This window comes from Salvelinus sp. IW2-2015, linkage group LG2 (assembly GCF_002910315.2).
Source record: "Salvelinus sp. IW2-2015 linkage group LG2, ASM291031v2, whole genome shotgun sequence".
Classification (NCBI taxonomy): domain Eukaryota; kingdom Metazoa; phylum Chordata; class Actinopteri; order Salmoniformes; family Salmonidae; genus Salvelinus; species Salvelinus sp. IW2-2015.
This window is the reverse complement of record NC_036839.1, coordinates 33,478,904-33,506,789: the sequence shown is the minus strand read 5'-3', so window position 1 is coordinate 33,506,789 and position 27,886 is coordinate 33,478,904. Positions and strand designations below refer to the sequence as shown.

Sequence of the window (27,886 nt, the reverse complement as noted above, 5' to 3'; positions counted from 1 at the left end):
AAAAAAAAAAAAAAATTATATATAAAATAAGTTTATATTGTACAGGCAAAACATTTCTCTCTTTTCCTGCCTACTGATTTTGACACTGATGGATTATAGGTAATGGTGTCTCAATGAGCGATGCGGCAGTCACCTGTCACTGTGAGTATGTGTTTGTACTAGGGCTGTGTCCACTGAGCAGACCACTGAGCGTGGGCCCTTGTTTTCCCAACATTCCACAGCTGTAATGGCCGCCGTAGTGAGTGGCCCATTTGGTCTCAACCCACCTCCACCCCCAAGGGCCCGCTGGCCTGATTCTTACCAGACGCGCCGCCTCCTCTCCTCCTCCAGCCACAAGTTACACAGCGATGCGGCGCGTTACATAATCACCGTAAAGGAGGGAATGTTTTGGTGGGGAAGCGGGGGGGGACCGCCGGAGTGTGGAGCAGCTCTTTCCTCTCCTCTGCCACCGTCCTTCCTTCATGTGTACAGCGGCTCCAGTATTACTGTATTATAGGTCGTCCGGCCAGCCGCGCGAAATGGAATGGAGACAGGAATCTTATGCACGCTAAGCCGCCGACGTATGAAACGACGTGGCTGCCGCGTTTATTTAACGATGAGGTTAACAGGACGTGACATAGGCCTTGTGTGTGTGTGTGTGTGTGGTGTGTGTGTGTGTGTGTGTGTGTGTGTGTGTGTGTGTTTGATTAATAGAAGGAGAAGATGGCGGAGCACTATCTGTTGTTCCAGAGGCCTATTGATGTCACTCTCTCTCGGCCTGTCCATCCAGACTCCGCTCTCTAAAGGTCTCCCATATGGGTTTCATTTCCCATAGTGGAATGTGTTGCAGAATTAGGTCAAAGATAAAACAAATATAAAAAAACAGCCTTCCTCTCAGAGTAAGAGTTGAGTGTGTGTGCCTACTGTCAGTGCCGTCCGAGATGTTTTGGCATGTGATTGTGTTTGGGATAACTCCTTGGCTTGTGGCTGTAACCATTATGACAAGGGTGCAAATGTGGCGGAGGATATTGTAGGCTGGAAGCCACATAAGAGTCAAGAAGACAAACATACAGAGAGGAGAGAGTAAGCGAGAGACCGAGAAAGAGAGGGGGAAGAAGAGAAATGGTAGGCTGGACAATAGAACGAGTCAAAATTCACCCAAGGCTGAAAAATGGCAAAAGAACGTTGGCTAAGTTGAAACACTAATGCAAACCCATAGCAAATTAATGGAATGAAACGTTTGCAGAGCCTCTTCTGACTTCTGATGCTTAGAATTCCATTTTGCCTAAATGGCACCAAAAAATGTATCCCTTTTTATTTTACCACTACAATCTGTTTTTAGGACGAAACTGAAAAATAACACCTTGTGTAGAAAGTAAACATCCGCACCTAGATGGTGCCAAGTGTGCTTATGTCTGCATAACGAGGAAGTATGGAAAATAATTCTGGTCTAGCGATCGATGACAATGGAGTACGCTGCCGAGCCTTACATAATTAGAAAAAGGAGATTCTCACGATTAAAATGGTGTCCAATTTGAAAGAATCTAAATATACACATTGCGAAATATACCTATATTTCCCTATAGGAAACAATGGGACGATCTCAGAGTTCCAGGAGTAATTTTTAGATGTTGTTTACATTTTAACTACCAGCAACTTGGGCAGGTCTCATTGCCAACAATAGCAAAGCAGGCATTGCGACGTAGAACAATAAGCTGGGAATAGAACGTTCGGAAGGTGAGTTGGTGCCACGGTGCTCAATAGAACTAATAGGAGCTGGCAGGGTGAAAAATGCCCTAAAATAAGGCCTGTTTTTCGTGATTACTTCGAAACTACGGCAAGCAGCTGGGACATATGGTAATATTATGAAACTGGGCTCCACGGCGGATGCAATGAACTAATTTTTATCAGAAAAAGCATTGTTGAAAATGTAATGTAATGTACAGATTTCCAAATATCTGGAATTCTTTGCTTCCTGGCTTGTGGAATGTTGAACATCTGTCACCATGACATTGGAGGTCAGAGTTGGAACGCAACGCACCACCAGGTTGTCCACAGCAGTCAGCCTCCACCCAGTTTCAGTCTCGGCACAGAGTAGAGAGGGAAGGGGAGAGAGAATAGGAAAGAAAAGGATGGGAGGGGGCGAGAAAACCAATAGACAGAGAGGAAGGGCGAGAAAGTGAGCAAGAGAGAAATAAACTTAGGAAAGGATAAGGGGGAGAGAAAAAGAGAGATGGAGGTTTCTGAGGGAGTAAAGCTTCCACATTAGCATGGAAACCAGGCATCTAGTCAGCACTCTCCTTTAGCTATGGTGGAATCCAACACACAGACCCAGGCCAGTCACCATAGAGTGACCATAAACAGACATGAATGTTTATATTTGGTTTCCTGTGTGTGCGAGTGCATGCACGTGTGTGTGTGTGTGCTAGTATGTGAGCAGCGCTAATGTGTGTGTGCAAATGTGTGTGTCTTATGAGTGAGGGAGAGGGAGGGAGGGAAAGAGTGTATTTTGGTTCAGTCGTATTGGCAGGCCCACTCTCAGATGGACACACACACACACACACACACACACACACACACACACACACACACACAAACACACAGAATGTGTAGAACATCTGTGGCTCCAGCGTTTCCTGGCTCCGAGAGCTGAATGTGCACACTGTTGCTATGCAGCCCTTTTTTTAAACACATTTATGTTCGACTAAGTTTCCTCCCTGCAAATGAAAGCACCCGGTCGGTCTCAGAATCTGTGGACACGGAATGGCTGCATTACACCGTTTAAACTAGTTTAAAGTCCACTTCAGTCCACTTTTGAAAATTGCCTTGGCACTAGTTTATTTCCTTGATTTAATGTATATGTTTTAAACAACAACGTTAGGTAGCCATTTCAGATGAGCAGTAGTATTTGGTTTGAGTTCTCTAACTGACGGGTGGAGGCGGTGTGGGCTGAATGCCTGTCTTGACTGAGGGTCATTTCGAGTGAGGTCATATGCTATTCAGGGATATTTCCTCATGTAGGTGTCTGTCGCCTAGTTAAAGAACGGTCACAGCGTTTGTCATGTTTATTTTCACCTCTCACTCACTGATGTTGAATGCCTGTTGTTATTTGTACTCTGCCTATCAGCCAGTGTGAAAATAGCAGGATAACCTGCATGATCATTATACAAAAACTAAAATAAGTACTGGAGTATGGTGCTGAACTATCACTGTAGAGGTCCTTGTCATAAAAATGGCCTACTATTGGAATATTGAAAGAATGTTAAAGGTTGTATGTTCTCAGTTCTCTGTGTTCTTTGTTGTTGTGTGTGTGTGTGAGAGGCAGGCTCAGGAAGTGGCTGGTGCATGACCCCAGGAGAAGAGGATGCAGGTGCAATGCCTGCTGGGGGGCTGTTTTTATCGTCACCTGATGTGTGCGTGGGTTACAATAGAAGAGACAATGACAATAGAAGACACTATACACTGTTTAGCTCTAAAATAATAGAGACAATGCAATCTGTTCCCCAAAATGAGATGGACGATCTTCATCAGTCACATTGATTTACTTAATTAAGCAATAAGGCCCGAGGGGGTGTGGTATATGGCCAATATACCACGGCTAAGGGCTGTTCTTCGGATACAGCCCTTTGTCGTGGTATATTGGCCATATACCACAAATCCCTGAGGTGCCTTATTGCTATTATAAACTGGTTACCAACGTAATTAGAGCAGTAAAAATAAATGTTTTGTCATAACCGTGGTATACCCGTGATATACCACGGCTGTCAGCCAATCAGCATTCAGGGCTCGAACCACCCAGTTTATAATGTCTGTTAGACACCATTATTTGTTGTTTTGCCACCAGGAAATGGCGGTGCGGGCTCTGAAGCAGACGGGCAGCAGAAACATTGAGGCTGCTCTGGAGTACATCAGTAAGATGGGATACCTGGACCCACGCAATGAACTCATCGTCCGGATTATCAAGCAGACCTCGCCAGGTAACACAACCCATGCACATATATTCTAAATATATGCACAGAGAGTTTAAATTGCAATAAGCATATGAAATCAAATCAAATTGTATTGGTCACATACACATGGTTAGCAGATGTTATTGTGAGTCTTGCGAAATGCTTATACTTCTAGATCTGACAGTGCAGCTGTATTTAACAGGTAATATCTAACAATTCCACAACAAAACCTAATACACACAATCTAGTAAAGAAATGGGATGAGAATATATACCGTAAGTATAAAATATATGGATGAGCAGTGACAAAGCAGCTAAGATGCAATAGATAGTAAAAAATAGATAGTTCCATTTATTAAAGTGACCAACGATTTCAAGTCTGTAGGTAGGCAGCAGCCTCTGTGCTAGTGATGGCTGTTTAACAATCTGATGGCCGCTTTGGGAAAGTGGTATTCCTGGTTGTAGTGCTGGTTAGTTGACGTCTCTCTGATATCCAATAGTTCTTCCCGGCTGTATGTAATAACACTTAAGGTTTATCTGGGCTAACAATGTAAGAAATAATACATTAAAAAACAACAGTTTCCTAAGGACTTCAAGCGAAGCTGAAATCTCTATCGGCGCCATCTTGCCAGACAACTCACTCACCACTATAATTTCTGTCCACAGGCAAAGGGGGCATGGCAAACTCAATGGACCACAGACCACCATTGGAGGGAACAAGTGAGGGTGCCATGCCTCCCTACCACCAGATGGGGGCACCGATGTATGAGGGTGCTGGCTATGGGCCAGAGGGGCCCTACATGGGTGCCCCTCCTGTCATGAACTACATGATCCCCCCCTCGGGCACAGCACAGGGCCCTGCCATGGTTAACCCCATGGGACGCCCGCCCAGTATTGGAGCCTACCCTCCATCCATGGCCGCCCAGAACAATCCAGGGAACCCCATGTACCCCCCAGGTGCCCCGCAAAAGGCCTACCCAGGCAGCATGGAGCAGGCCATGATTGGCTACAGCGTCCCTGGCCAGCCCCTGCAGCCCCAGGCACCAGGAGGCCCCATCCCCGTACCCCACTACGACTACAGCCACGGCCGGCCTCACATGATGGAGCCCTCGGGCTACGGCATCAAGAGGAGCGCATCCTTCCAGAACAAGATGCCACCGCTGGCGCCCGACAACTACGTCAACATGCAGGTTAAAGGGGCCATGGGCCAGAACGGGGGAGGGTACCCCCCTAACCTGTACCTACCGCCCCACTCACACCCCCGGCAGTCCAGCCCCACCTCACACCAGGTCCACATGATGTCCCGCTCGCCCGGTGGAGCTGCCGCTGCCATGGGGCCAGACTTCTCTGACCTCCCCCAGGGCCTGCTCACGCCCTCCAGAGCCAGTCTCAACCTGGACCTGTACGAGCAGCACCAACACCACTGGGCCGGGGCCCAGGGGCCTGAGGGGGGCCCTCCAGCCAGGCAGCCCCAGCCTCAGGGGCCATTCCGGGGAGAGGTGCGGGTCCCCAGCAGGACCAACTCCTTTAACAACCGCTCAGCGCCCCCCAACAACGTCCGGCCCACTTTGGTACCTCCAGCTCCCGGCAAGCAGGACCCATCCCTGGGTCCACCCAACACCATCACGGCGGTGACGTCGCCCCCCATCCAGCAGCCGGTGAAGAGCATCCGGGTGATGAGGCCCGAGCCGAAGACAGCTGTGGGGCCGTGTCACCCTGGCTGGTTGGCTGCTCAGGAAGCATCTGAGCCCCTCGCCTACATGCCTGAAGAGGCCTACGCTCTGGAGCCTGCTCAGGAGCCCCGCTGTCCACCACCCCCCTACCCCAAAACCCTGCTCATATCTGGTGCTTCTTCAGAGGCAGGGCCCCTGGAGGCCTCAGACCTCAACACCCCTGCTAGGCCACACGGTGGCAGTGGAGGAGGAGGGGGAAAGGCAGAAGAGAGCCAGGTGAAAGAGAAGACCAAGTCTGGAAAAGGAGAGAAGGCAGTGAAGGACAAGAAGCAGATCCAGACATCGCCGGTGCCGGTGAGGAAGAACGGGCGTGATCAGGAGAAGAGGGAATCGCGCATTAAAAGCTACTCACCCTTCGCCTTCAAGTTCTACATGGAGCAGCATGTGGAGAATGTGATGAAGACCCACCAGGAAAAACTGAACCGCAGGCTACAGCTGGAGCAGGAGATGTCCAAGGTGAGACAGGGAGAGACCTAAAGATTATGAATCTGAAGAATTATCCCTGAGGACCTGTGTTGTAGACAACAGCTAGATTACCCTAAATACCTAGAACAGCTTGTCCAAAACATTTAGAAAAACATTTACTCAGGGTTCAGTCCTTTTGACCTCCTTTTGAGACTGTAATGAAATACACAAAAAATAAAGCATTTTATTAGTGAGGTAATATATTAGTGACTTATATTAACAGTTGATGGAGACATTCAAAACATAAAACACTTCAAGATATATAAAATATAATATCATTGTAATAAGGCACATATATACAGGATTTTACCAGGGCGACGTATCCTCTTTATTTCTACATTCTTCCCCATCCTCCAGGCTGGCCTATCAGAGGCCGAGCAGGAGCAGATGAGGAAGATGCTGAACCAGAAGGAGTCCAACTACAACCGTCTGCGCCGTGCCAAAATGGACAAGGCCATGTTTGTCAAGATCAAGACACTGGGCATCGGGGCCTTCGGCGAGGTGTGCCTGACCCGCAAGGTGGACACGGGAGCCCTGTACGCCATGAAGACGCTGCGCAAGAAGGACGTGCTCAATCGCAACCAGGTGGCCCATGTCAAGGTAAGATGAATCCAAATGATCATGCTGAAGAGATGCTCCTGATGATGTTTCCATGATATGTCAATATTATTGTGACACCAAAGGCACATTTCCACATTTTGTGTGGACTGGACAATAAAGTGTTTCTAACTCTAAGGCTGAGCGTGACATCCTGGCGGAGGCAGACAACGAGTGGGTGGTGCGTCTGTACTACTCATTCCAGGATCGTGACAGCCTCTACTTCGTCATGGACTACATCCCCGGGGGAGACATGATGAGCCTGCTGATCCGCATGGGCGTCTTCCCCGAGCCGCTGGCATGCTTCTACGTGGCTGAGCTGACCCTGGCCATCGAGAGTGTCCACAAGATGGGCTTCATCCACCGCGACATCAAGCCTGACAAACATTCCTCATCGACCTGGACGGACACATCAAGTTGACTGACTTGGCCTCTGCACTGGCTTCCGCTGGACACACAACTCAAGTACTATCAGAAAAGGTGAGCAGGGGAAAGACAAAGGACAAGTTTTTGCACTGTGTATATGCTGTTGTATAGACAGCTTTTACTTGATATGATATGATCGATATGTAATGTCCTTTCCTTTCTCCAGGGAGCACATCAGGCAGACAGCATGGAGCCCAGTGACTTCTGGGATGACGTGTCCAACTGTCGTTGTGGCGGACCGGCTGCAGACCCTGGAGCAGCGGGCAACACGGCAACACCAGCGTTGCCTGGCACACTCCCTGGTGGGCACGCCCAACTACATCGCCCCTGAGGTGCTGCTGCGCAAAGGTGAGGGCAATACTGGACATGAAGGAATGGAGTGGTCATACATTTGATAAATAAAGAAGCCACATCTGTGTCTTTGTTAGTGAGCGGTGTGGTCTTGTCCCTGCAGGGTACACCCAGCTGTGTGACTGGTTGGAGTGTGGGAGTGATCCTCTTTGAGATGCTGGTGGACACCCACCCTTCCTGGCCCCGACACCCACCGAGACACAGATAAAGGTTAGTAGTCTGTCGACTCACAGCTCAGCTAAACTACAGAATGTGGAAATGCCATATAACTAATCAATTGTAGCTCTGAAAACATACTGTTCCTCACAGTCTCCCCCTTCCCTTTCTTCTTCAGGTGATAAACTGGGAGAGCACGCTGCAGGTGCCCCCGCAGGTTAAGCTCAGCCCAGAGGCTGTCGACATCATCGGCCGTCTCTGCTGCTCCCCTGAGGAGCGTCTTGGGAGCAACGGCGCCGGCGAGATCAAGACTCACCCCTTCTTCGACCAGATGGACTTCTCCAGCAACCTGCGCACCCGCCCGCCCCCTACCAGCCCAAGATAGCCCACCCATGGACACATCCAACTTCGACCCAGTGGAGGAGGAGGGGGGTCCCGGGGCATGGAGTGACAGCGGGGACAGCACACGGGCCTGGGAGACCCTCTGCACACCACACGGGAAACACCCGGAGCACGCCTTCTACGAGTTCACCTTTCGCAGTTTTTTGACGACAACGGCTGCCCCTTCCGCTACCCCAAGCCCCCTGAGATCAGCCACAGCCAGGGGCCTCCCAGCAGTAGCGGAGCCAGCAGCATGGGCCCTGAGGAGGAAGAGATGAGGAAGAGGAGGAGGAAGAGCAGGGGGAGCCTGTGTATGTGTAGAAGAGCCCAGACTGTTGGCTTTCTGAACAATGACCCCCCCCCCCCCCCTTCTCTCTTCTCCAACAATCAACACTTAGCACCTGGGGCCCTGGCTGCCTATCTTTTTATCTACCGCTGTTCTTCTCAGAGGTGTGTGTGTGTGTGTGTGCCTCTATACTTGTGTGTGTGTGTTTGAGAGACTGAGAATAGGACGACCTGACATCTGTTTAACAATTCAGACACTACTGTGTGGAATCTCCAGCGTGAGCAAAGAATACAATAAGAATCCCTGATCTGGGACCAAGAACAACTAACTGTACAAGGACTAGGGATGGGATAATGAAGCCAGACGACTGTTCTGAAAGCAAACTAATCAGAACAGGAACAGATAGGTCTTCTATGGAAATTAAAGTATCCGCTGTGCTGTGGAGGTTTACAAAAGTGTTCAGATAAGAGTTTGACACTAGGACCGTGACCATGCGTGGTCCTAGTGCTCTATCCCATTCCTTCGCCTTGGGTCTTAGAGATCTCTTCTTCCAGGTTAGCCTTACCCCAGGAAGTAAACACAAACACTTCCTGGACTTCAGGTTGGTCTGGACTGAATTAGCTGGTGGTAGAGGGGAAGAGTGCAACACTTCTCACACAGCTGTGACAAAGTAAGTTACCAAAATACAAATTCACATGCGCACATGAACACTTTAAAGGATGGTTGAACTACACAATTTAGGAGGAAGCAATGGGGTTGTCCTCTGCAGCTAACCCACYTAAAGCCTTGTGCATACCGATTGTGTAAACTGGATGCGTTCCGACAGAAGTCCATTCATTTCAATGGGAGGCAATCCTCACCTCTGGGACTCATCTGCCGGACTCGGTTGCGATGCTTGTCGCTGCGTGTAGTGTGTTGCATGCATGTGTTGGATTTTTCCAACTTGTGCTGTTGCTTTGCCGTGCGGTATCAGGAACGGAAGTAGATAATCCACCGAAGAAGTTGCTAATATGTAGCTAATGTGTAGCATGATTATTTTTGTTATGATGCGGTGCATGGATTGCGAAGACTACTTAAAATTTACCGTACGGCAATGTAATAATGCAACCTGTGTGCACACGGCGTAAGTCGCGGCATTTTTCAAAGTTAGAGTCTGACATGTAAGTCTAGGCATTCCCCAGCTGTGACTCCTACCTTTAGCTTCACACTAACTTTTTTTTCCAAATAGGAGATGTGGGATAAAGCCCACTTGTGTTGTTCCCACTCACCCCTAAATGTCTTCAGCATTCTGTTTTGAGTATCAGACCTAGGGGAATGTTTGTGACTGGTAAGTACTCGTAGCAACAACAACAAATTCCTTTGGTTGAAGTGCCAGCTGCCAGATACATGGATGACATTGTTAATCGAGTCTGTCAATTCCACTCTCAATATTATTATGATGACTATGTTTTATTGAGCTAATTTTGCAGAGTTCTGAGGAAGGTGGACTGCAAGTGTGTAATCATTGCTTTGTTACAGATATGGATCTCATGATTACATACATATTTGCTAAGCAGTCACGGCTATCCATGTCTCCACACAACACATACATTACACCTGCTCTAAGACTGTCATGTACAGTGACATTACTGGCACCAAGAGCAGTGCATTTTAGCCTCCTTGACAAAAGCCCTACCTGCTAATCCACCACTTACAAACACACGCTCAGTATTATACAGTTAACACATTGGAGTGTCCACACAGTCTCCTCGGTCCATATGGAGACATATGTGAAAACTCTATGTCAGAAACATATGTAATAGTATGACTATGTGCAATACAGAAATTACGATATATAGTTTTCTAAACACTTACAATTACCATTTTGACCTTGTAATACTGAAACACGCTATGTACAAATATACATTATATTGGTTTATATATTTTCCGTATAGTTACATGACCCAATGCTGCTTATTATTGTGATTTAATATTATTATTATTTACATTATTTCATTTATACGTACTTTTTTCCTTTTATGCAAGTGTGGGTTTGATTGCCAGTGTGTTTGGTTTGGAAAGTGACGAACTGTGTGCCTTCTAGAGGAATGTTGGTATGTATCTATCCACCGCATGATGATGATGATGATGAGGATGATGATGATCAGTGTTTGTGCAGAATAACGACAGCAGCGTTCCTACTCTGCAACCAGGCTGGTCCTGTGTGTAGGAGAGTAGGGCGGAAGAGACAGACATAGTGATAGAGAAAGAAAGATGCGTTTCAGAGTCAGAGACAAAACGAAAGCAAGGCAGGATTGGCTATAAAATGAAAAATATATGAATGAATAGCTTTCTCTATGTTACAAGAACAGGTGGCAAATGACAAAAACGTACACTACCAGTCAAAAGTTTGGACACACCTACTCATTCAAGTTTTTTCAAACTATTTTCTATATGTAGAATAATAGTGAAGACATCAAAACTATTAAATAACTACTTTGAAGAATCATCTAGTAACCAAAAAAGTGTTAAACAAATCAAAATATATTTCAGATTTTCAAAGTAACCACCCATTGCTTTGATGACAGCTTTGCACATGCTTGTCATTCTCTCAACCAGCTTCACCTGGAATGCTTTTCCAACAGTCATGAAGGAGTTCCCTCATATGCTGAGCACTTGTTGGCTGCTTATCCTTCACTCTGCGGTCCAACTCATCTCAAACCATCTCAATTGGGTTGAGGTCGGGGTATTGTGGAGGCCAGGTCATGTGATGCAGCACTCCATCACTCTCCTTATTGGTCAAATAGCCCGTACACAGCCTGGAGGTGTGTTGGGTCATTGTCCTGTTGAAAAACAAATGATAGTTCCACTAAGCGCAAACCAGATGGGATGGCATATTGCTGCAGAATGCTGTGGAAGCCATGCTGCTTAAGTGTGCCTTGAATTCTAAATAAATCATTGACAGTGTCACCAGCATGCACCATCACACCTCCTCTTCCATTCTTCACGGTGGGAACCACATATTCGGAGATCATCCGTTCACCTACTCTGCATCTCACAAAGACATTGCGGTTAGAACCAAGAATCTAACATTTGGACTCATCAGACCAAAGGACAGATTTCCACCGGTCTTATGTCCATTGCTCGTGTTTCTTGGCCCAAGCAAGTCTCTTCTTATTATTTGTGTCCTTTAGTAGTGGTTTCTTTGCAGCAATTCGACCATGCCTAGTTAAATAAAGGTTCAATAAAATAAAATAAATAAATAAATGAAGGCCTGATTCACAAAGTCTCCTCTGAACAGTTGATGTGTCTGTTACTTGAACTATGTGAAGAATTTATTTGGGCTGCAATTCCTGAGGCGGTTAACTTAAATGAACTCATCCTCTGCAGCAGAGATAACTCTGGGTCTTCCTTTCCTGTGGCGGTCCTCATGAGAGCCAGTTTCATCATAGCACCTGATGGTTTTTGCGACTGCACTTGAAGAAACTTTCAAAGTTCTTGAAATGTTCCGTATTGACTGACATTGAATGTTCCGTATTGACTGAGGACAGATTTCCACTGCTCGTCCATTGCTCGTGTTTCTTGGGCCAATCAAATCTCTTCTTCTTATTGGTGTCCTTTAGTAGTGGTTTCTTTCCAGAAATTTGACCATAAAGGCCTGATTCAGGCAGTCTCCTCTGAACAGTTGAAGTTGAGATGTGTCTGTTACTTGAACTCTGTGAAGCATTTATTTGGGCTGCAATCTGAGGTGCAGTTATCTCTAAATAACTTATCCTCTACAGCAGAGGTAACTCTGGGTCTTCYTTTCCTGTGGCGGTCCTCATGAGAGCCAGTTTCATCATAGCACCTGATGGTTTTTGCGACTGCACTTGAAGAAACTTTCAAAGTTCTTGAAATGTTCCGTATTGACTGACCTTCATGTCTTAAAGTAATAATGAACTGTCATTTCACTTTGCTTGTTTGAGCTGTTCTTGCCGTAATATGGACTTGGTCTTTTACCAAATAGGGCTATCTTCTGTTACCCACCCCTACCTTGTCACAACCCAACTGATTGGCTCAAATGCATTAAGAAGGAAATAAATTCCACAAATGAACTTTTAACAAGGCACACCTGTTAATTGAAATGCATTCCAGGTGACTACCTCATGAAGCTGGTTGAGAGAATGCCAAGAGTGTGCAAAGCTGTCATCAAGGCAAGGGTGGCTACTTTGAAGAATCTCAAATATAAAATATATTTAGATTTGTTTAACGCTTATTTGGTTACTACATGATTCCATATGTGTTATTTCATAGTTTTGATGTCTGCACTATCATTCTAAAATGTAGAAAATAGTACAAATAAAGAAAAACCCTTGAATGAAAGGTGTGTCCAAACTTTTGACTGGTACTGTATGTATTATTGGTACATTTTAATGCATCCTAATGACCATGTGTTCATTTGACCATTTGATATTATGCTTGTGTTACTTAATTGTGTTGTGTTATGCAGTGGAGCACTGCTCAATGCAGGAAATGCTTTATTTTCTCCAATATCTCTAAACTATATGCTTTTTGACAATCAGCTATTGATGCAGTCTTGTGTGTCCAACTGAATAACTGTACAACAGTATTCCATATTTGATTGTTGTACTGACTAGGAAGGATTAGGAAGTTGCAAGTTCTGCCTTATGTCAATTCCTATACATTGAGTGCACTCATATCTCAAAGATCAAATTTGTGACAACATGTGAGTGGAATATTTTAAACAATTACTATTGTTGTTTAAATGTGGCAATAGTGTTTTTGCTCACTTGCATGACAAAATGAATTGAAATTGACATTTTTAGAACGTGTCTCATGTCTTTAGGATTGGGCTGCAAATTCACTTCATTTGATCATCGTTGTCAACGCAAGTAGGATTGCCAATCCACATTCACCGGGATGGACTACTCAGTGAAATAGCTTTATAGAGAAACTGCTCACCAAGTTAGTTTTCTAGTGTTTGTGAGTGTTTGTGTGTGAGGTGTGCCCTGGATGACGTGTGTTTTCCCTGTATCTAAGTTTTGAAAGTGATGACTGACAATCTTTGACTGATTTRAGATCTAATGTGGTGACTCATGATGTAACATACTTGTACCTTTTTGTATTTTTACCCTTGGGAGTTTCTCATGTCTTCGATACTCCTTAATGTATAATACAATTCTGTTACTCTTGAATATATATATTTATACAGATATACATACTTTAAAAAAATCTTTATTCTTTTGAATTTCCTCTGAGCTAATGTTCAAACATCCTTGTCTGCAGTATTATAGACAGTATAATTTTGACAACATATATATCTCCTTTTTTACATATGTATGAATTGAGAATTTGTAAAAATGCTTTCACTGTCCTCACATGTAAAATATATGTATAAATTAAATTAACCAGTTTCCACTTGTGTTGTAATTTCTAAGCCCCATAACAATGTTATGTCTAAATGAATAATACAATTGATTCTTGTTGGCTTTGAATATTAGGCTTATACAATTTTTGCAGAAAATGTAGATGTGGTTATTACACTGTGTACAAAACATTAGGAACACCTGCTATTTTCATGACATAGACTGACCAGGTGAATCCAGGTGAAAGCAATGATTTCTTATTGATGTCACCTGTTAAATCCACTTCAATCAGTGTAGATGAATGGGAGGAGACAGGTTATTTTTAAGCCTTGAGACAATTGAGACATGGATTGTGTATGTGTGCCACTCAAAGGGTGAATGGGCAAGAAAAAAGGACATGTAGCCAACTTGACAAACTGTGGGAAACATTGGAGTCAAAATGGTTCCTAATGTTTTGTATGCTCAGTGTATGTCTGTTGATTTGAGAAAAGTGAAATACTGATCAGTTCATTTATTTTTTTATTTTTACAGGAATTTGTCTTGCATTCAGGAGCACTGAGATTAAACAACAGAGCTATATATGTGGGTGGGTTTACAGTAGTTATAGCACATACAGTACATGATAAATACAGTGCAAAGTCACAATGTCCACATGACTCTTCTTTCAGTCCCAGGCTACTTAAAAGTGCCGATTGCATGTTGTGCAGTTTACTGCTCCTAGGGATAAAAGGGTTCAGAGTCGTTTGTCCTAGCCATGGGGATACGGACACTAGGACTAGTTCTTCATTGGCTCTGCAGTTCTGCATTGGGGTCTACGTGAGCGGGGTGTGTGTGTGGAGTGTGACAGGTCCACGCACATCAGCAAGATTGACAGGCCATACTGTATGTGCAAAAGAAAATAAGACAATATTAAGGGTAGAGTTTAGTGTTGTTTTGGGTAGTTTGGTGTTCTTTTGGGTTTTGTAGTTGCTTGGTTGCTTGAAAAGGCACAACCCCTTCATTATCGACACTTTGTGCCTACAACATCAAGGAGCCTTTCCAGACTCTGAAGTCAGGAAAACTGAGTTTGGTGTCAGCCAGACTAGTTCTGTAGGGTTGTTTGATGTAGCTGTTTTTGGGTAGTTGTGCATTTTGGGGGTATTTGGGGAGTAATTATGTTTTGGGTAGTTATTGTTGTTTTGGGTGGTACTTTTGTTTTTTGGGGGAGCGTTGTGGGTAGTTGTGGGTTGTTTTGGGTAGTTTGTGTTGTTTTGGATCATTAGAATGACCCCTGAGAGTTTGAATTGGGATAGGAACATGTATACAGGGAGCTATACAAATACTGTATCAATATTGTGTCTGTCTCCAATATTATTTATTATTATTTTTCATACGTTGAATGTGTTGGAATTGGAATTGGTGCCAAACGTTAATATCCACAGAGAACAACTAGTTGATAGGATCTATTTTTCAACTCTACTGATCGTACTGTTCATTTCCAGCAGATAGAGACATAGACTGTGACATGCATTTTATTCTCACCATAATATTTATTTAGAAAATACAAACAATACATTGACGAGAGTGTTCAAATATAGACCTGAGCATTATTTTATTCAGTATCAGATTATAATGAAATGCAACAAGATATTTTCATACAGAGAACACCTAGAAAGTGGTTTGGTATCAGTTGTAATTTTGTAATTTCATTGTGTGGGCTACCTCTCTGAAGGTGTTATAAAGGTTGAGCAATATTTTTTGATGAAACATGGTTTCCATTTAATCAATGGTAAGATGATCAATACAGTCAAATATTCAAATGGGTGTTGATTACAACTTAWATCTATGCAGGTTATTCATCTTGATTGAAAAAGGTTTATGTGTGGTAGATGGATAGAAATTCAGATAAATGTAATTGCAACTTTTTACCAGCAGAGGAAGTCCAGCACACAGCCTGTCCTATGCCACACAGGCATTATATTCAGGGAGAACTAGTTATCACCAACAATAATTATGTACGAATTGATGACAATGTCAAAAATAAATATATTTAGCCTACTATGAGGTATCAAATACTTATTTTACAGAAGGAAACAATGAGATAGAACAATCAGAAGTCATACAATAGATAACAGGCTGAAATCAAATGGCAACAGATGATGTTGCGGGCTCAGATTAGGACATGCACACTCCATTTTGGACATAGGYTTATAACTGTCACATAGTTCAAAAATATGTGGTATTTGGACATAAGCCTATTGCTGTTACATAGTTGTAAAAAACGTGACCACATATTTTCTAATAACTTACATACCTCATTGAAATAATTTACATCATAATTTGAAGCTATAAAATCACATGTAACAAAATATATTTTCTATGATAGGCTAGTGGGGCAAGGAATGACATTTCCATACGGGCAACATGACTTTTCTTCCATAAGCATATCATTTGTGTCCTATGCTATGACAACCATAACAAAAACAACAGATTAGGTCCTCTGGGTATATGATCAATCATCCAATAATTGATCATAAACGCAGAGGACCTATAATTTATGATAAGGTAAAGGTAGTAACATAGATCCCTGGTAAGTAATTTATACATTCTTAATAAATAGGCCTAATGGGATATAGTTTAGTAGTTCAAGTTACCACCTTTATCAATATTGTACAAATCATTTTCTAGTCAAAAGTTGAGTAAAAAGCTTTCAATCAGACATTTTGAGATGAGGATTCAAATGATTTGTGTTAAGTTTTTTGGTGAGATCTACGGTGGTAGGAATAGTCACAAAAAATGTAGGTATCACGTTTGCAAGCGTCTTTGGCTTGTAAAAACGAAGACCCTTACTCTAAATATTTTATGGCTATCTATTTCGATTACATAACCTCCAACGAGGCACGCACCATCCTTAAACAGCCTGACAAGAGAGTCTGTCCATGAACTCATTGGCTAAGAGTACCGCTTAATCCCACAATGCAGCGCATGGCGCGTCATTGAAGAGGGACCATGATGGCGGCGGTCGGTTCACCAGAAGTGATTTCACAGCTGGAAAGCGCTGCCAAAGTTTTAATGGTGAGAAATATAATCTCATTTTTGTGTGTTTTTTGGTATGTGCTTTGTTCTGGGTTTTACTTAGAGTTATGAGACGGCGAGAGATTTAGCGGGCACAGTTATTTCTCTGAGAAAGGATCGCGATGCGTGGCGCAGTGATGTCTCCATCCCGCAAAAAATATAGGATAGCCATCATCCCCCAAAAGCCACTAGCGATGTGTGACAGTGTCTTGTGACTATTTTTTCCTAAAAACTTAACTAGTAGAATACACATGTTTACAGGGACCCACACACTTGTTTAGTTAGTTTGATACAATATGTAGTTGTATTTCTTCCACAATAGACAGTTCGGTGAGCATTCCCATTGCACGGCGTCGTTAGACACTGTTGATTCTCCATGTTCCATAGCTAGTAGTTACTGACTTTACCCTCGATTTGTGGCCAACGTGATGCATCAGTCAAGTAGGGCGCTGTCTCAACTCCCTGAATAAATTATAAAACCCAGTTTTAGTAAAATATAAAAGTCATATATTGGAAACAATTAGCTAACCAGGTGTTGGCTAAAAGTTCTTGGATCACACACTTGGTCAAGCACCATACTTGGGGGTGGGTATAATTTGTGGAACGTTCCAACAGGAATCTGTTCTAAAAACGTAAATAACAAGGGTGCCAACAAACAACGCATACAAAGTTGTATAGCAGCCGAATAAGATACTGGGTAGGGAGTGGGCTGTTTCATTAAGTTTTCACTCACCACGTTTATTCCGAAAAATGTATCTGGTAGCCTATGGACAAACATTAAGAATAAGCTACGTGGTGAGTTGATGCCTATTCGGCAGCTAGTTAGCTAACGTTAGGTGAATTGATGGTGATACTTTGTATGCGTTGTTTGTTGGCAACATTGTACTTTGGTTTTTGGTACAGATTCCTGATGGAACGTTCCACAAATAATACTCACCCTCATGCTTGGTGACTGAAGTGCTCTGGGGAGCTCGTGCCCATTACCTTGATTCCCTCTCATTCGAAGAAATCATAACTATTTGGCCAAGTTAATTATATTCGATGCGTATTCATTTATTACTACTATTATAATCAGGCCTCACTAATAGTGTTTTGTTATGTTTCTGCTCTCCAGAAATAGGCTGATGTTTTATTAGACATGAGTTAATGACAAAGTGCATTGAAACTCCAGTCTTTTACCCTTATGCACCTTTACGGTGCGCTCGACTTTACCCTTATAACACCTTCCAGGTTAAAATTGAGTTTCTAAACAAATGTCAGCTCTAGTGTGTGTGTGTGTGTGGTAGGGGGAAGGGTTGGGCATGGGAAGGAGGGTTGGGGGAAGGAAGGCCCTGTCGTGCCTGTGGTCAGGACAGATAAAGGGTCTTTTTCTCCTGCTGGCTGCCGAGTCAGAGAGCTGCTTTTACTGCAATTAGGCTTTACCTGGAATGTGATTTTCCTGCAGAGCTGAATTATAGCCACACTCATTGGCTGACTGCTTGTGTATGCTTAGCTGTCCATCTGTGGGAATAATTTAAAGTGGTGTGTGTGAGACTTACTGTACGTAGTTTAGATGTGGTGTAATAATTGACTGTACACTAATGGTGTGTGTGTGTGTGTGTGTTTAGGCACCGCCGTCCATGGTCAATGCAGAACAGAGGCAGCATGCAGAGCACATATTTCTCTCCTTCAGGAAGTCTAAATCACCCTTCGCTGTCTGCAAGCACATCTTAGGTAAGAATCACTATACAAATGCTTCAAAACACTCAATGTTTGTTTGTGTGTTACTTAGTGTTTGTGTTATCTGCTGTATCTCCTGAGATTGGTTAGTAGTTTCACTGTTTTTTGTTTTGTGAACTCATTAACTTATGTTTGAGTGCTGTGTTTTCCCACAGATACATGTGATACTGTGTATGTGCTATGTGCATGTGTGTCCAGAGACCTGTAATTCTGTCTTTCTGTTGATTAATCTCTCCCTTCACGGCCTTCACAGAGACCTGTAATTCTGTCTGATTAATTTCTCTCCCTTCACAGAGACCTGTAATTCTGTCTGATTAATTTCTCTCCCTCCACAGAGACCTGTAATTCTGTCTCTGTGATTAATTTCTCTCCCTCCACAGAGACCTGTAATTCAGTCTCTGTGATTAATCTTTCCCTTCACAGAGACCTGTAATTCTGTCTCTGTGATTAATTTCTTTCCCTCCACAGAGACCTGTAATTCTGTCTGTCGCTGTGATTAATGTCTCTCCCTCCACAGAGACCTGTCATTCTGTCTGTCTCTGTGATTAATTTGTCTCTCCCCCCAGAGACCTGTAATTCAGTCTCTCTGTGATTAATTTGTCTCTCCCTACACAGAGACCAGTAAGGTAGACTATGTGCTGTTCCAGGCAGCCACGGCCGTCATGGAGGCGGTGGACTCTTGCTGGAGAAGGCCAGCATCGAGTCGCTCCGAACATTCCTCCTCACCTACGTCTTACAGAGACCCAAGTAGGCGTGTGTGTGTGTGTGTTAAGGGGGGGGGGGGGGTGGGGGGGTGCAATGGAGTTCCCAGATGTGAAGGCCCGCTTTCATTTCCGGAGACTTTCTCCGGTTATTCGCAATTCTCACCTCATGCAGTCTCTCCTCTCTCCCTCCCCCAGTCTGCAGAAGTATGTCCGGGAGCAGATCCTGCTGGCTGTAGCCGTCATAGTAAAGAGAGGTTCTCTGGACAAGTCCATCAACTGTAAAGGCATCTTCCACGAAGTCAGCCAGCTCATCAGCAGCGGCAACCCCACAGTGGTAAGAAACACAGGCCTGATTCGTGAACTCATCCCCGGCGCAAGCGAGACATGTATTCTTGACTCCACTATGATTATCAAAGTCCTGTCACGTAATATGTCAAACATAGAAAATATAATTTCCGGTATGGTGACCGTGAGGTAGTCAGTTGAAGGTGATCCGTTTGGCATTCCATTTCTTTACTAAAATATGCCTCTTAAATAGGAAAGAACTCAACTCTAAAGTCAAGAAATAACTGAAATGTTATTTTGGTAACTGCATGTTATGGAAAATACTATATAGAGAAATAGAGACAAACAGCGAAACAACACAACCATGGACCAAGTAGCTGACGACTCAACTAAAGTGAGTTTAGAGGCAATACTAACAGACATTTGCACTGCCAATGACAAAACTGTCTAAGCAGATTAAGAAAATATCCAATGTCAAAAAAATCTAAACTGTTATGACTGGACTGGGCAAACACGGAGGAGATGGAAATCAGGTTAACCCTGGAGAAAATCTCACAAGAAAATCTCCAGAAAACCGTGGCTGAACAAAAATACATCATCGTGAGGCTTACTGAAAGATTAAACGGGATGGAGGAATTCAGTCGCCGTTCAAATCTTAGTTTCGTAAATTTCCCAGAAAGCTGTGGAACAACCGGAACGGAAACATTCCTGGAAAAGGTAAAGCCACAACTACTGGGCCAGGAGAACTTCACATGGGCTCCCACAATTGAACAAGCACATCGAACAGGCGGGCCGAAAGGGGACACGAGCAGCAAACAAAGGGCCATCATCGCAAAGTTCCTTAAATATAGGAACAAAGAAAGTTCTACCACTGGCCTTCCAAGCCAAAACGTCAGGAGTCGGACCTTTGATGTATGAGGGCTATTGGATCAACGTCGACATGAGCGGAGACCTCTACATGAAGTGCAGAGAATTCAACCTTTGAAAGAAAAAGCAATGGGAAAAACGAATCACTTTCTTTCTGGTGTACCCCGCACAACTATGGGTCAAATGGAAGAAAATAAACATCACACTGAAATTAGCAAAAGAAGCTACCCGATTCCTGGATAACCTGGACAAGGAGAACGGTGGAAATGTCAATGAATGAACTCAAATCAAATTGTGTCACATGCGCCGAGTACAACAGGTGTAGTAGACCTTACAATGAAATGCTTACTTACAAGCCCTTAACCAACAATGCAGTTCAAGTATTTTTTTATATATATATTTTTACTATTTCTAAATAAAGTAACAAAATCAAAAAGTAACACAAGAAAATTACATAACAATAACGTGACTATATACAGGGGGTACCGAGTCAATGTGCGAGGGTACAGGTTAGTCGAGGTAATTTATAAAGTGACTATGCATAGATAATAAACAGTGAGTGGCAGCAATGTAAATAGTCCGGATGGCCTTTTGATTAGTTGTTCAGCAGTCTTATGGCTTGGGTGTAGAAGCTGTTAAGGAGCCTTTTTGTCCTAAACTTGGTGCTCCGGTACCGCTTGCCGTGTAGTAGCAGTCTTTGGCAATTTTTTTAGGCCTTCCTCTGACACCGCCTAGTATATAGTTCCTGGATGTCAGGAAGTTTGGCCCCAGTGATGTGCTGGGCCGTACACATTACCCTCTGTAGCGCCCTGCGGTCAGATGCTGAGCAGTTGCCATACCAGGCGGTGATGCAACCGGTCAGGATGCTCTCAATGGTGCAGCTGTAGAACTTTCTGGGGACCCATGCCAAATCTTAAAATCAAATTTTATTGGTCACATACACATGATTAGCAGATGCTAATGCGAGTGTAGCGAAATGCCTGTGAGTGTAGTGAAATGTTTTCAGTCTCCTGAGGGGGAAAGGGGGTTGTCGTGCCCTCTTTACAACAGTCTTGGTGTGTTTGGACCATGGTAGTTCGTTAGTGATGTGGAGACCAAGGAACTTGAAACTCTCGACCCGCTCCACTTCAACCCCGTTGATGTTAATGGGGGCCTGTTCGGCCTGCCTTTTCCTGTAGTCCACGATCTGCTCCTTTGTCTTGCCAACATTGAGGGAGAGGTTGTTGTCCTGGCACCACACTGCCAGGTCTCTGACCTGCTCCCTATAGGCCGTCTCATCGTTGTCAGTGGTCAGGCCTACCACAGTTGTCGTCAGCAAACTTAATGATGGTGTTGGAGTCGTGCTTGGCCACAGCAGTCGTGGGCGAACAGACAGTTACGGAGGGGACTAAGCACACACCCCTGAGAGGCCCCAGTGTTGAGGATCAGTGTGGCAGATGTGTTGTTGCCTACCCTTACCACTGTATAGACTACAGGACAGCCTCCCAACAGACAATGTATGACAGATAGGGCACTGGACTATTGAACTGTTTAGGCGACTGAAATTGGGTGAATGATGGACTATTACACCCCACCACACCAAAACACAAAAAAATAAAGGCATGTGTTGTTAATGCCTTCACTCACGCACCTATTGAAAAGACAATCACAGCACCACTCAAGCGATCTGTCTAAATGAATAACACTTTAATGACTGTTGGCTATTGAGCCTAAATGACAACCCATTAATTGGTAGGCTATAGCCATAATCTATTTGTTTAAGTAATGAACTGACAAGTGAACAAGACTACATAATGATTTCTATGATCTGGAGGATTCGTTTTTTATTTGCTCCCCAGCTAATAGGCTACAAAGACCTGAGTGGGTGGGAAGAATTTAAATGGCCCACATGTTAAAACATTTTTTTTAAAGGCGCTGAAATTGTAAACACAGTATTTTTATTTTTGTTGCTCTCTCCCTTTTTTAAAATGGATTTGACTTTTGCCGCATGATAACAGGGAAATGTATATATTAATTGAAAAATGTGTTATTAATGTGGGCAACATGATATCTTGTGTTGATTATATTTGTATTCTCCCATAGAAAGTACAATGAATAATGGTAATGAATTAGTTAAAGTGGAACTGACAGCGTTTTAACTACTTTGCAGATATGAAACAGACAATCATAATATCATTTTTTTTTTTAAATCCCACTTTATGCTACAAAAACAACTTTAGAAGAGGTTTTAAAAATAGGTTTTATTTGAGTCAACATTCCATGACGTACACTAAGGCATTGTTGGCAGAACAGATGGATACAGTTCAATGCATGATTAATACAATTCACCATTACATTTCTTAGCAGTTCGAAAAAATATTGATTTCAGGTTGTAAATCACAGCTGGTCGTTTACATTGTTAACTGCCTCCACCCTTTCGGGATGCAATGTTTCATTTACAATGACTCAATATTTTGAACAAAAACGGACGACTGTAACTAAGGCTGGGAATGTCTATACAATCAAGCTAGCAAGGGCAATGATCACAAGTCAGTCATAACGAGGCTAATAGGCTAGGGCACATGTGTCAAGGCCCATGGGCCGAATAGGACACACAAGCGAGTATAAATGAGTCAACAGTTGAGTGAGTCATCACCTTTATGAAATTACCGCCTGCGCTCGCATCGGTGAATTCAACTTCAATTGCGTTGCTTTTGTGTGTCCTGTTTACAGCGAGCAGGCGAGCAGCGGAGGGAACGTGTACAGACACATTCCACATTCCTAGCTAGGCTACTAAAATGTTGCAGTCTAGCTTCGGTTTGCAAAGCTTGACAATGACTAACCCCCCCAAAAAAATCCTGCAACAAAACACCATGCAAAGGAGAAACACGTAGACCTATTACAGCAACATTTGAACAGTAGCCTAGGCTGGCTACTCAACTACAATACATTTTAAGTGCATCATACAGCAATGCTGCATTCAACCGCACCCGTGATCCATGCAGTGCAAACAAATGAAAACCGTTGAAATGTAAAATCAACTTATAGCTCCGTTTTGTTGTTTGGAGTTATTAAATACTTTTTGATTAGGGTAGCAGCATATTATGCACATATGCAAGCATAGCAGCAAAGACTGGATAAGTATTATTTATGTTTTAATATGTTAAAATGTTATACAGCATTTACTAGTGGACATTTATAAAGGGACACATTTTTTCTAATAATAATGGCCAGTTTGGGTCCCAGTTATGCTTAAAAAAAAATGTATAAACAAATAGGCTATGCCTGGCCGGAAAATGTGTTGTGTTTTTTCAATATGGCCCGTGCGCTGATTGTTTGACACCTCTGGGCTAGCGTATCTCTATATGTAGCTAGCTATTTATTTACCAAGCTAAAAACACGGAGCCTAACTTTAGCTAGCTAGCAGCCGGGAGGATGTCATGTCATTGAAGGAGTGGGATAAATGTAAATCCGGGACACTCAAATTAGTATGATATGTTACGTTTGGTAAGGTTACATAAGACAGATGGTTACCTAAGGCTAAAACAAAAGTAGAGTGGATGGGTGGGCATATAACGCGAACGTTTAGCAACCCAAAGGTTGAGAGTTTGAATCTCATCACAGACTTGAGCATTTTAGCTAATTAGCAACTTTTCAATTATTGGCTACTTTTTAGCTAGTTTGCAACTACTTAGCATGTTAGCTAACTCTTCCCCAACCTTAACCCAAACCGCTAACCCCTAGCCTAGCTAAGGTTAGCAAATTCGTAACATATTGAACCCTTTGCAAATTCCTAACGTATAATACGAATTGTAATTCGTAACATCATACGAAATGGGTGATGGACATCCACAAATGAATACATATCATAACATATCATACTAAATGTAGTGTCCTGGATGTATGTACAGAATAATACAAAATGCTGAGAGGCGGTTGGAGTGACACATTTCCCCCCCCATATCATTTTTCGTGGCTACAGCTAGAAATACAGGTGTCATTTGTTTGCTAGCAAGAAATATGAATCGCTTTGCTTTCTAGCTAACTATGCTGAACTTGAATGACTTATCAACAGTTATCATATTTCTTTTAGTTGTCAATCCAATGTATTTGGCATCGATCAAATGGGTGGGCAGGCAAGTTCCCATTCAGTTGTCAAAACTTGGGTTGGGACAAGCATGCATTGGCAGACAAACTGCATAAGGATGAGCAGGTTACTATTCCCCATTGTTTATCAGTACAATTTTGAAGGCCAACTAGCTGAAAAAGTTTGAGAGTGTTTAGAGTTCCCTCATTAGATTTTTAGCTCATCTTGCTCTGCCTAATATAGGTTGTTGATCTTGTTGATGTGCATAGGCAGCTGAGGGAGGGATAGCAACTTTTCATGGTTGTTTGATCAATATGACTGAAGTTCCCAAATGTAAGAGGACTCTTTTGGCATTTACATATTTGCAGGAATCCATTCAGGTGTATTTTGTGTTCGAATTATCTACATTTGCGCTGTTGCTACTGCCTGTAAACACTGTCCAGGTCATAGTGAATGATGGCAGGCCCATGTGGCAAAAAGCCTATATACAAATATAACTTTTTTGCCTATATTATTTGTATGTATGCAAGTAGGCCTATATACAAATATATTAATTGTGTGTATATAGGCCTACTGTGGCTCTGATTGGCTATGCCGCAACGGTCTGCGTAGACTCCAGTCCTGGACAAGACAGATGTTTTATTTACTGCAGTGTCTTAATTGTCCAAACGCAAGGCTGGTTTCCCACTCTATATTATTATAGAATTTTCACAAATGCCTTACTATACGTAATTCCCAAACATTCTATGAATTTATGAAAATGTGAAAATGACCATACCTAAGTGTTCGCTTGTCAGAAAATGTTTTTAAAAAGGTGTCATTCTTCCTGGGGGTGTATATGAACAGATTTTAATACGATTTAATGTTGCTAAATCGCTGTCAGTTCCACTTTTAAATGAATGTTGAAAAAACATGGGCAATTGCCGAGTTTATAAACGAGACAGTTTATATGCGCGAAGCCCACAATTATGCACCTTTCAATTATTATTTCCAGCTCTTTGTTGAACATTTACAGTATGCATACCCATTGACTTATTCCTATTTTGTTGTTATAGCCTGAATTCAAATGGATTAAAAGAAAAATAATTCTCACTCATATACACGCAATACCTTATAATGACAAAGTAAAAACATGTTTTTAGAAATGTTGGCTAATTTATTGAAAATTTAAATGCAGAAATATCTATTTTACATAAGTATTCACACCCCTGAGCTGTGAGTCTTTCTGGGTAAGTCTCTAAGAGCTTTCCACACTTGGATTGTACAACATTTGCCCATATTTCTTTAAAAAAAATGTCAAGCTCAGTGAAATTGATTGTTGATAATTTCTAGACAAGCTTTTTCAGGTCTTGCCATAGCTTTTCAAGTAGATTTAAGTAAACATTTGAACTTGGCCACTCAGGAACGTTCACTGTCTTTTTGGTAAGCAATTCCAGCGTAGATTAGGCCTTGTGTTTTAGGATATTGTCCTGCTAAAAGGTGAATTTGTCTCCCAGTGCTTGTTGGAAAGTAGACTGAACCAGGTTTTCCTCAAGGATTTTGCCTGTACTTATCTCTATTCTGCTTATTATTATCCTAAAAAACTTAAAATATGAAGAGTGATACTCAGTGATGTGTTGGATTTGCCCCAAACATTACACTTTGTATTCAGGACATGAAGTTAATTTCTTTGCCACATTTTTTTGGTGAAGTTTTACTTTAGTACCTTATTGCAAACAGGATGTTGTGGAATATTTTTTATTCTGTACATGCTTCCTTTTTTTCACTCTGTCATTTTGGTTAGTATTGTGGAGTAAGTACAATGTTGATCCATCCTCAGTTTTCTCCTACCACAGCCATTAAACTCTGTAACTGTTTAAAAGTCACCTTTGGCCTCATGGTGAAATCCCTGAGCGGTTTCCTTCCTCTCCGGCAACTGAGTTAAGGAAGATGCCTATTTTTGTAGTGATTGTGTTTATTGATATACCATCCAAAGTGTAATTTATAACTTGCTCAAAGGAATATTCAATGCCTCCTTTTTGTATTTTTACCCATCTACCAATAGCTGCCCTTTGCGAGGCATTGGGAAACCTCCCTGGTCTTTGTGGTTGAATCTGTGTTTGAAATTCACTGCTCGGCTGAGGGACCTTACAATTATCTGTATGTGTGGGGTACAGAGAAGAGGTAGTCATAAAAAAAAAATGAAACACTTATTGCACACAGTGAGCCCATGCTACTTATTTTGTTGACTTGTTAAGCGCATTTTTACACCTGAATCTATTTATTCTTGCCATAACAAAGGGGTTGACTACTTATTGACTCAAGACAGTTCAGCTGTACATTTTTTATTAATTTACTTTGACATTGTGTGTGTGTAGGCCAGTGACAAAAACATTTAAATGTAATCCATTTTAAATTCCGGTTTAAATACTTATGTAAATGTGATCAGTTTAAATAAAATGTGCAACAAAAAAAGTGCAGCTATTTTTTGATTTGTCATATGAGGTTGAGTGTAGATTGATGAGGGGGGAAAAACAATTTAATCAATTTTTGAATACAGCTGTAATGTAACAAAATGTGGAAAAAGTCAAGGGATGTGAATACTTTTTGAAGACACTGTACACTGACAGCCCAACACACAGTACATACTCCCACACATAACATGCACACACACTAATGCCACACACACCACATATGCTGCTACTGGTCACTTTACCCCTACCTATATAGTGTGTTTGGAAAGTATTCAGACCCCTTGACTTTTCCACATTTTGTTACATGACAGCTTATTCTAAAATTAATTAAAGTGTTTTTTCCCCCTCAATCTCCACTCAACCCTATTATGACAAATCAAAAAGTTTTTAATAATTCTTTTTGCACATTTTATTAAAACTGATCACATTTACGTAAGTATTCAGACCCTTTCCTCAATACTTTGTTGAAGCACCTTTAGCAGCGATTACAGCCTTGGGTCTTCTTGGGTATGACACTACAAGCTTGGCACACCTGTATTTGGAGTTTCTCCCATTCTCTGCAGATCCTCTCAAGCTCTGTCAGGTTGGATGGGGAGCGTCACTGCACAGCTATTTTCAGGTCTCTCCAGAGATGTTCAGTTGGGTTCAATACTGGGCTCTGGCTGGGCCACTCAAGGACGTTCAGAGACTTCTCTCGAAGCCACTCCTGCGTTGTCTTGGCTGTGTGCTTAGGGTTGTTGTCCTGTTGGAAGTTTAACCTTTGTCCCAGGCTGAGGCCCTGAGCGCTCTGGAGCAGATTTTAATCAAGGATCTCTCTGTACTTTGCTCTGTTCATCTTTCCCTCGATCTTGACTAGTGTCTGCCACTGAAAAACATCCCCACAGCATGGTGCTGCCACCACCATGCTTCACCGTCGGGATGGTGCCAGGTTTCCCCCATACGTGACGCTTGGAATTCAGGCCAAAGAGTTCTATCTTGGTTTCATCCGATCAGACAATCTTGTTTCTCATGGTCTGAGAGTGCTTTAGGTGCCTTTTGGAAAACTCCAAGCGGGCTGTCATGTGCCTTTT

The 27,886-nt window shown here is 42.7% G+C and overlaps 2 protein-coding genes across 2 annotated transcripts in view; both read left to right on the top strand.

Moving 5' to 3' along the window:
* The window catches only part of LOC111978647 (serine/threonine-protein kinase LATS2-like), a 23,899-nt gene extending 15,456 nt beyond the window's left edge, over positions 1-8,443 (top strand). Inside the window, 15 exon segments of the mRNA XM_070448625.1 lie at positions 3,824-3,956; positions 4,595-6,117; positions 6,484-6,726; positions 6,863-7,105; positions 7,108-7,147; positions 7,150-7,229; positions 7,328-7,384; positions 7,386-7,497; positions 7,604-7,626; positions 7,628-7,658; positions 7,661-7,710; positions 7,835-8,037; positions 8,039-8,193; positions 8,196-8,309; positions 8,312-8,443. Of these exon segments, the coding sequence (XP_070304726.1) occupies positions 3,824-3,956; positions 4,595-6,117; positions 6,484-6,726; positions 6,863-7,105; positions 7,108-7,147; positions 7,150-7,229; positions 7,328-7,384; positions 7,386-7,497; positions 7,604-7,626; positions 7,628-7,658; positions 7,661-7,710; positions 7,835-8,037; positions 8,039-8,193; positions 8,196-8,309; positions 8,312-8,358 (3,054 nt within the window). The 3' untranslated portion in view covers positions 8,359-8,443.
* Positions 8,444-16,640: 8,197 nt separating this feature from the next.
* The window catches only part of xpo4 (exportin 4), a 39,302-nt gene continuing 28,056 nt past the window's right edge, over positions 16,641-27,886 (top strand). Inside the window, 5 exon segments of the mRNA XM_024008830.2 lie at positions 16,641-16,722; positions 18,330-18,435; positions 19,057-19,113; positions 19,116-19,188; positions 19,341-19,479. Coding sequence (XP_023864598.1) covers positions 16,657-16,722; positions 18,330-18,435; positions 19,057-19,113; positions 19,116-19,188; positions 19,341-19,479 — 441 coding nt within the window. The 5' untranslated portion in view covers positions 16,641-16,656.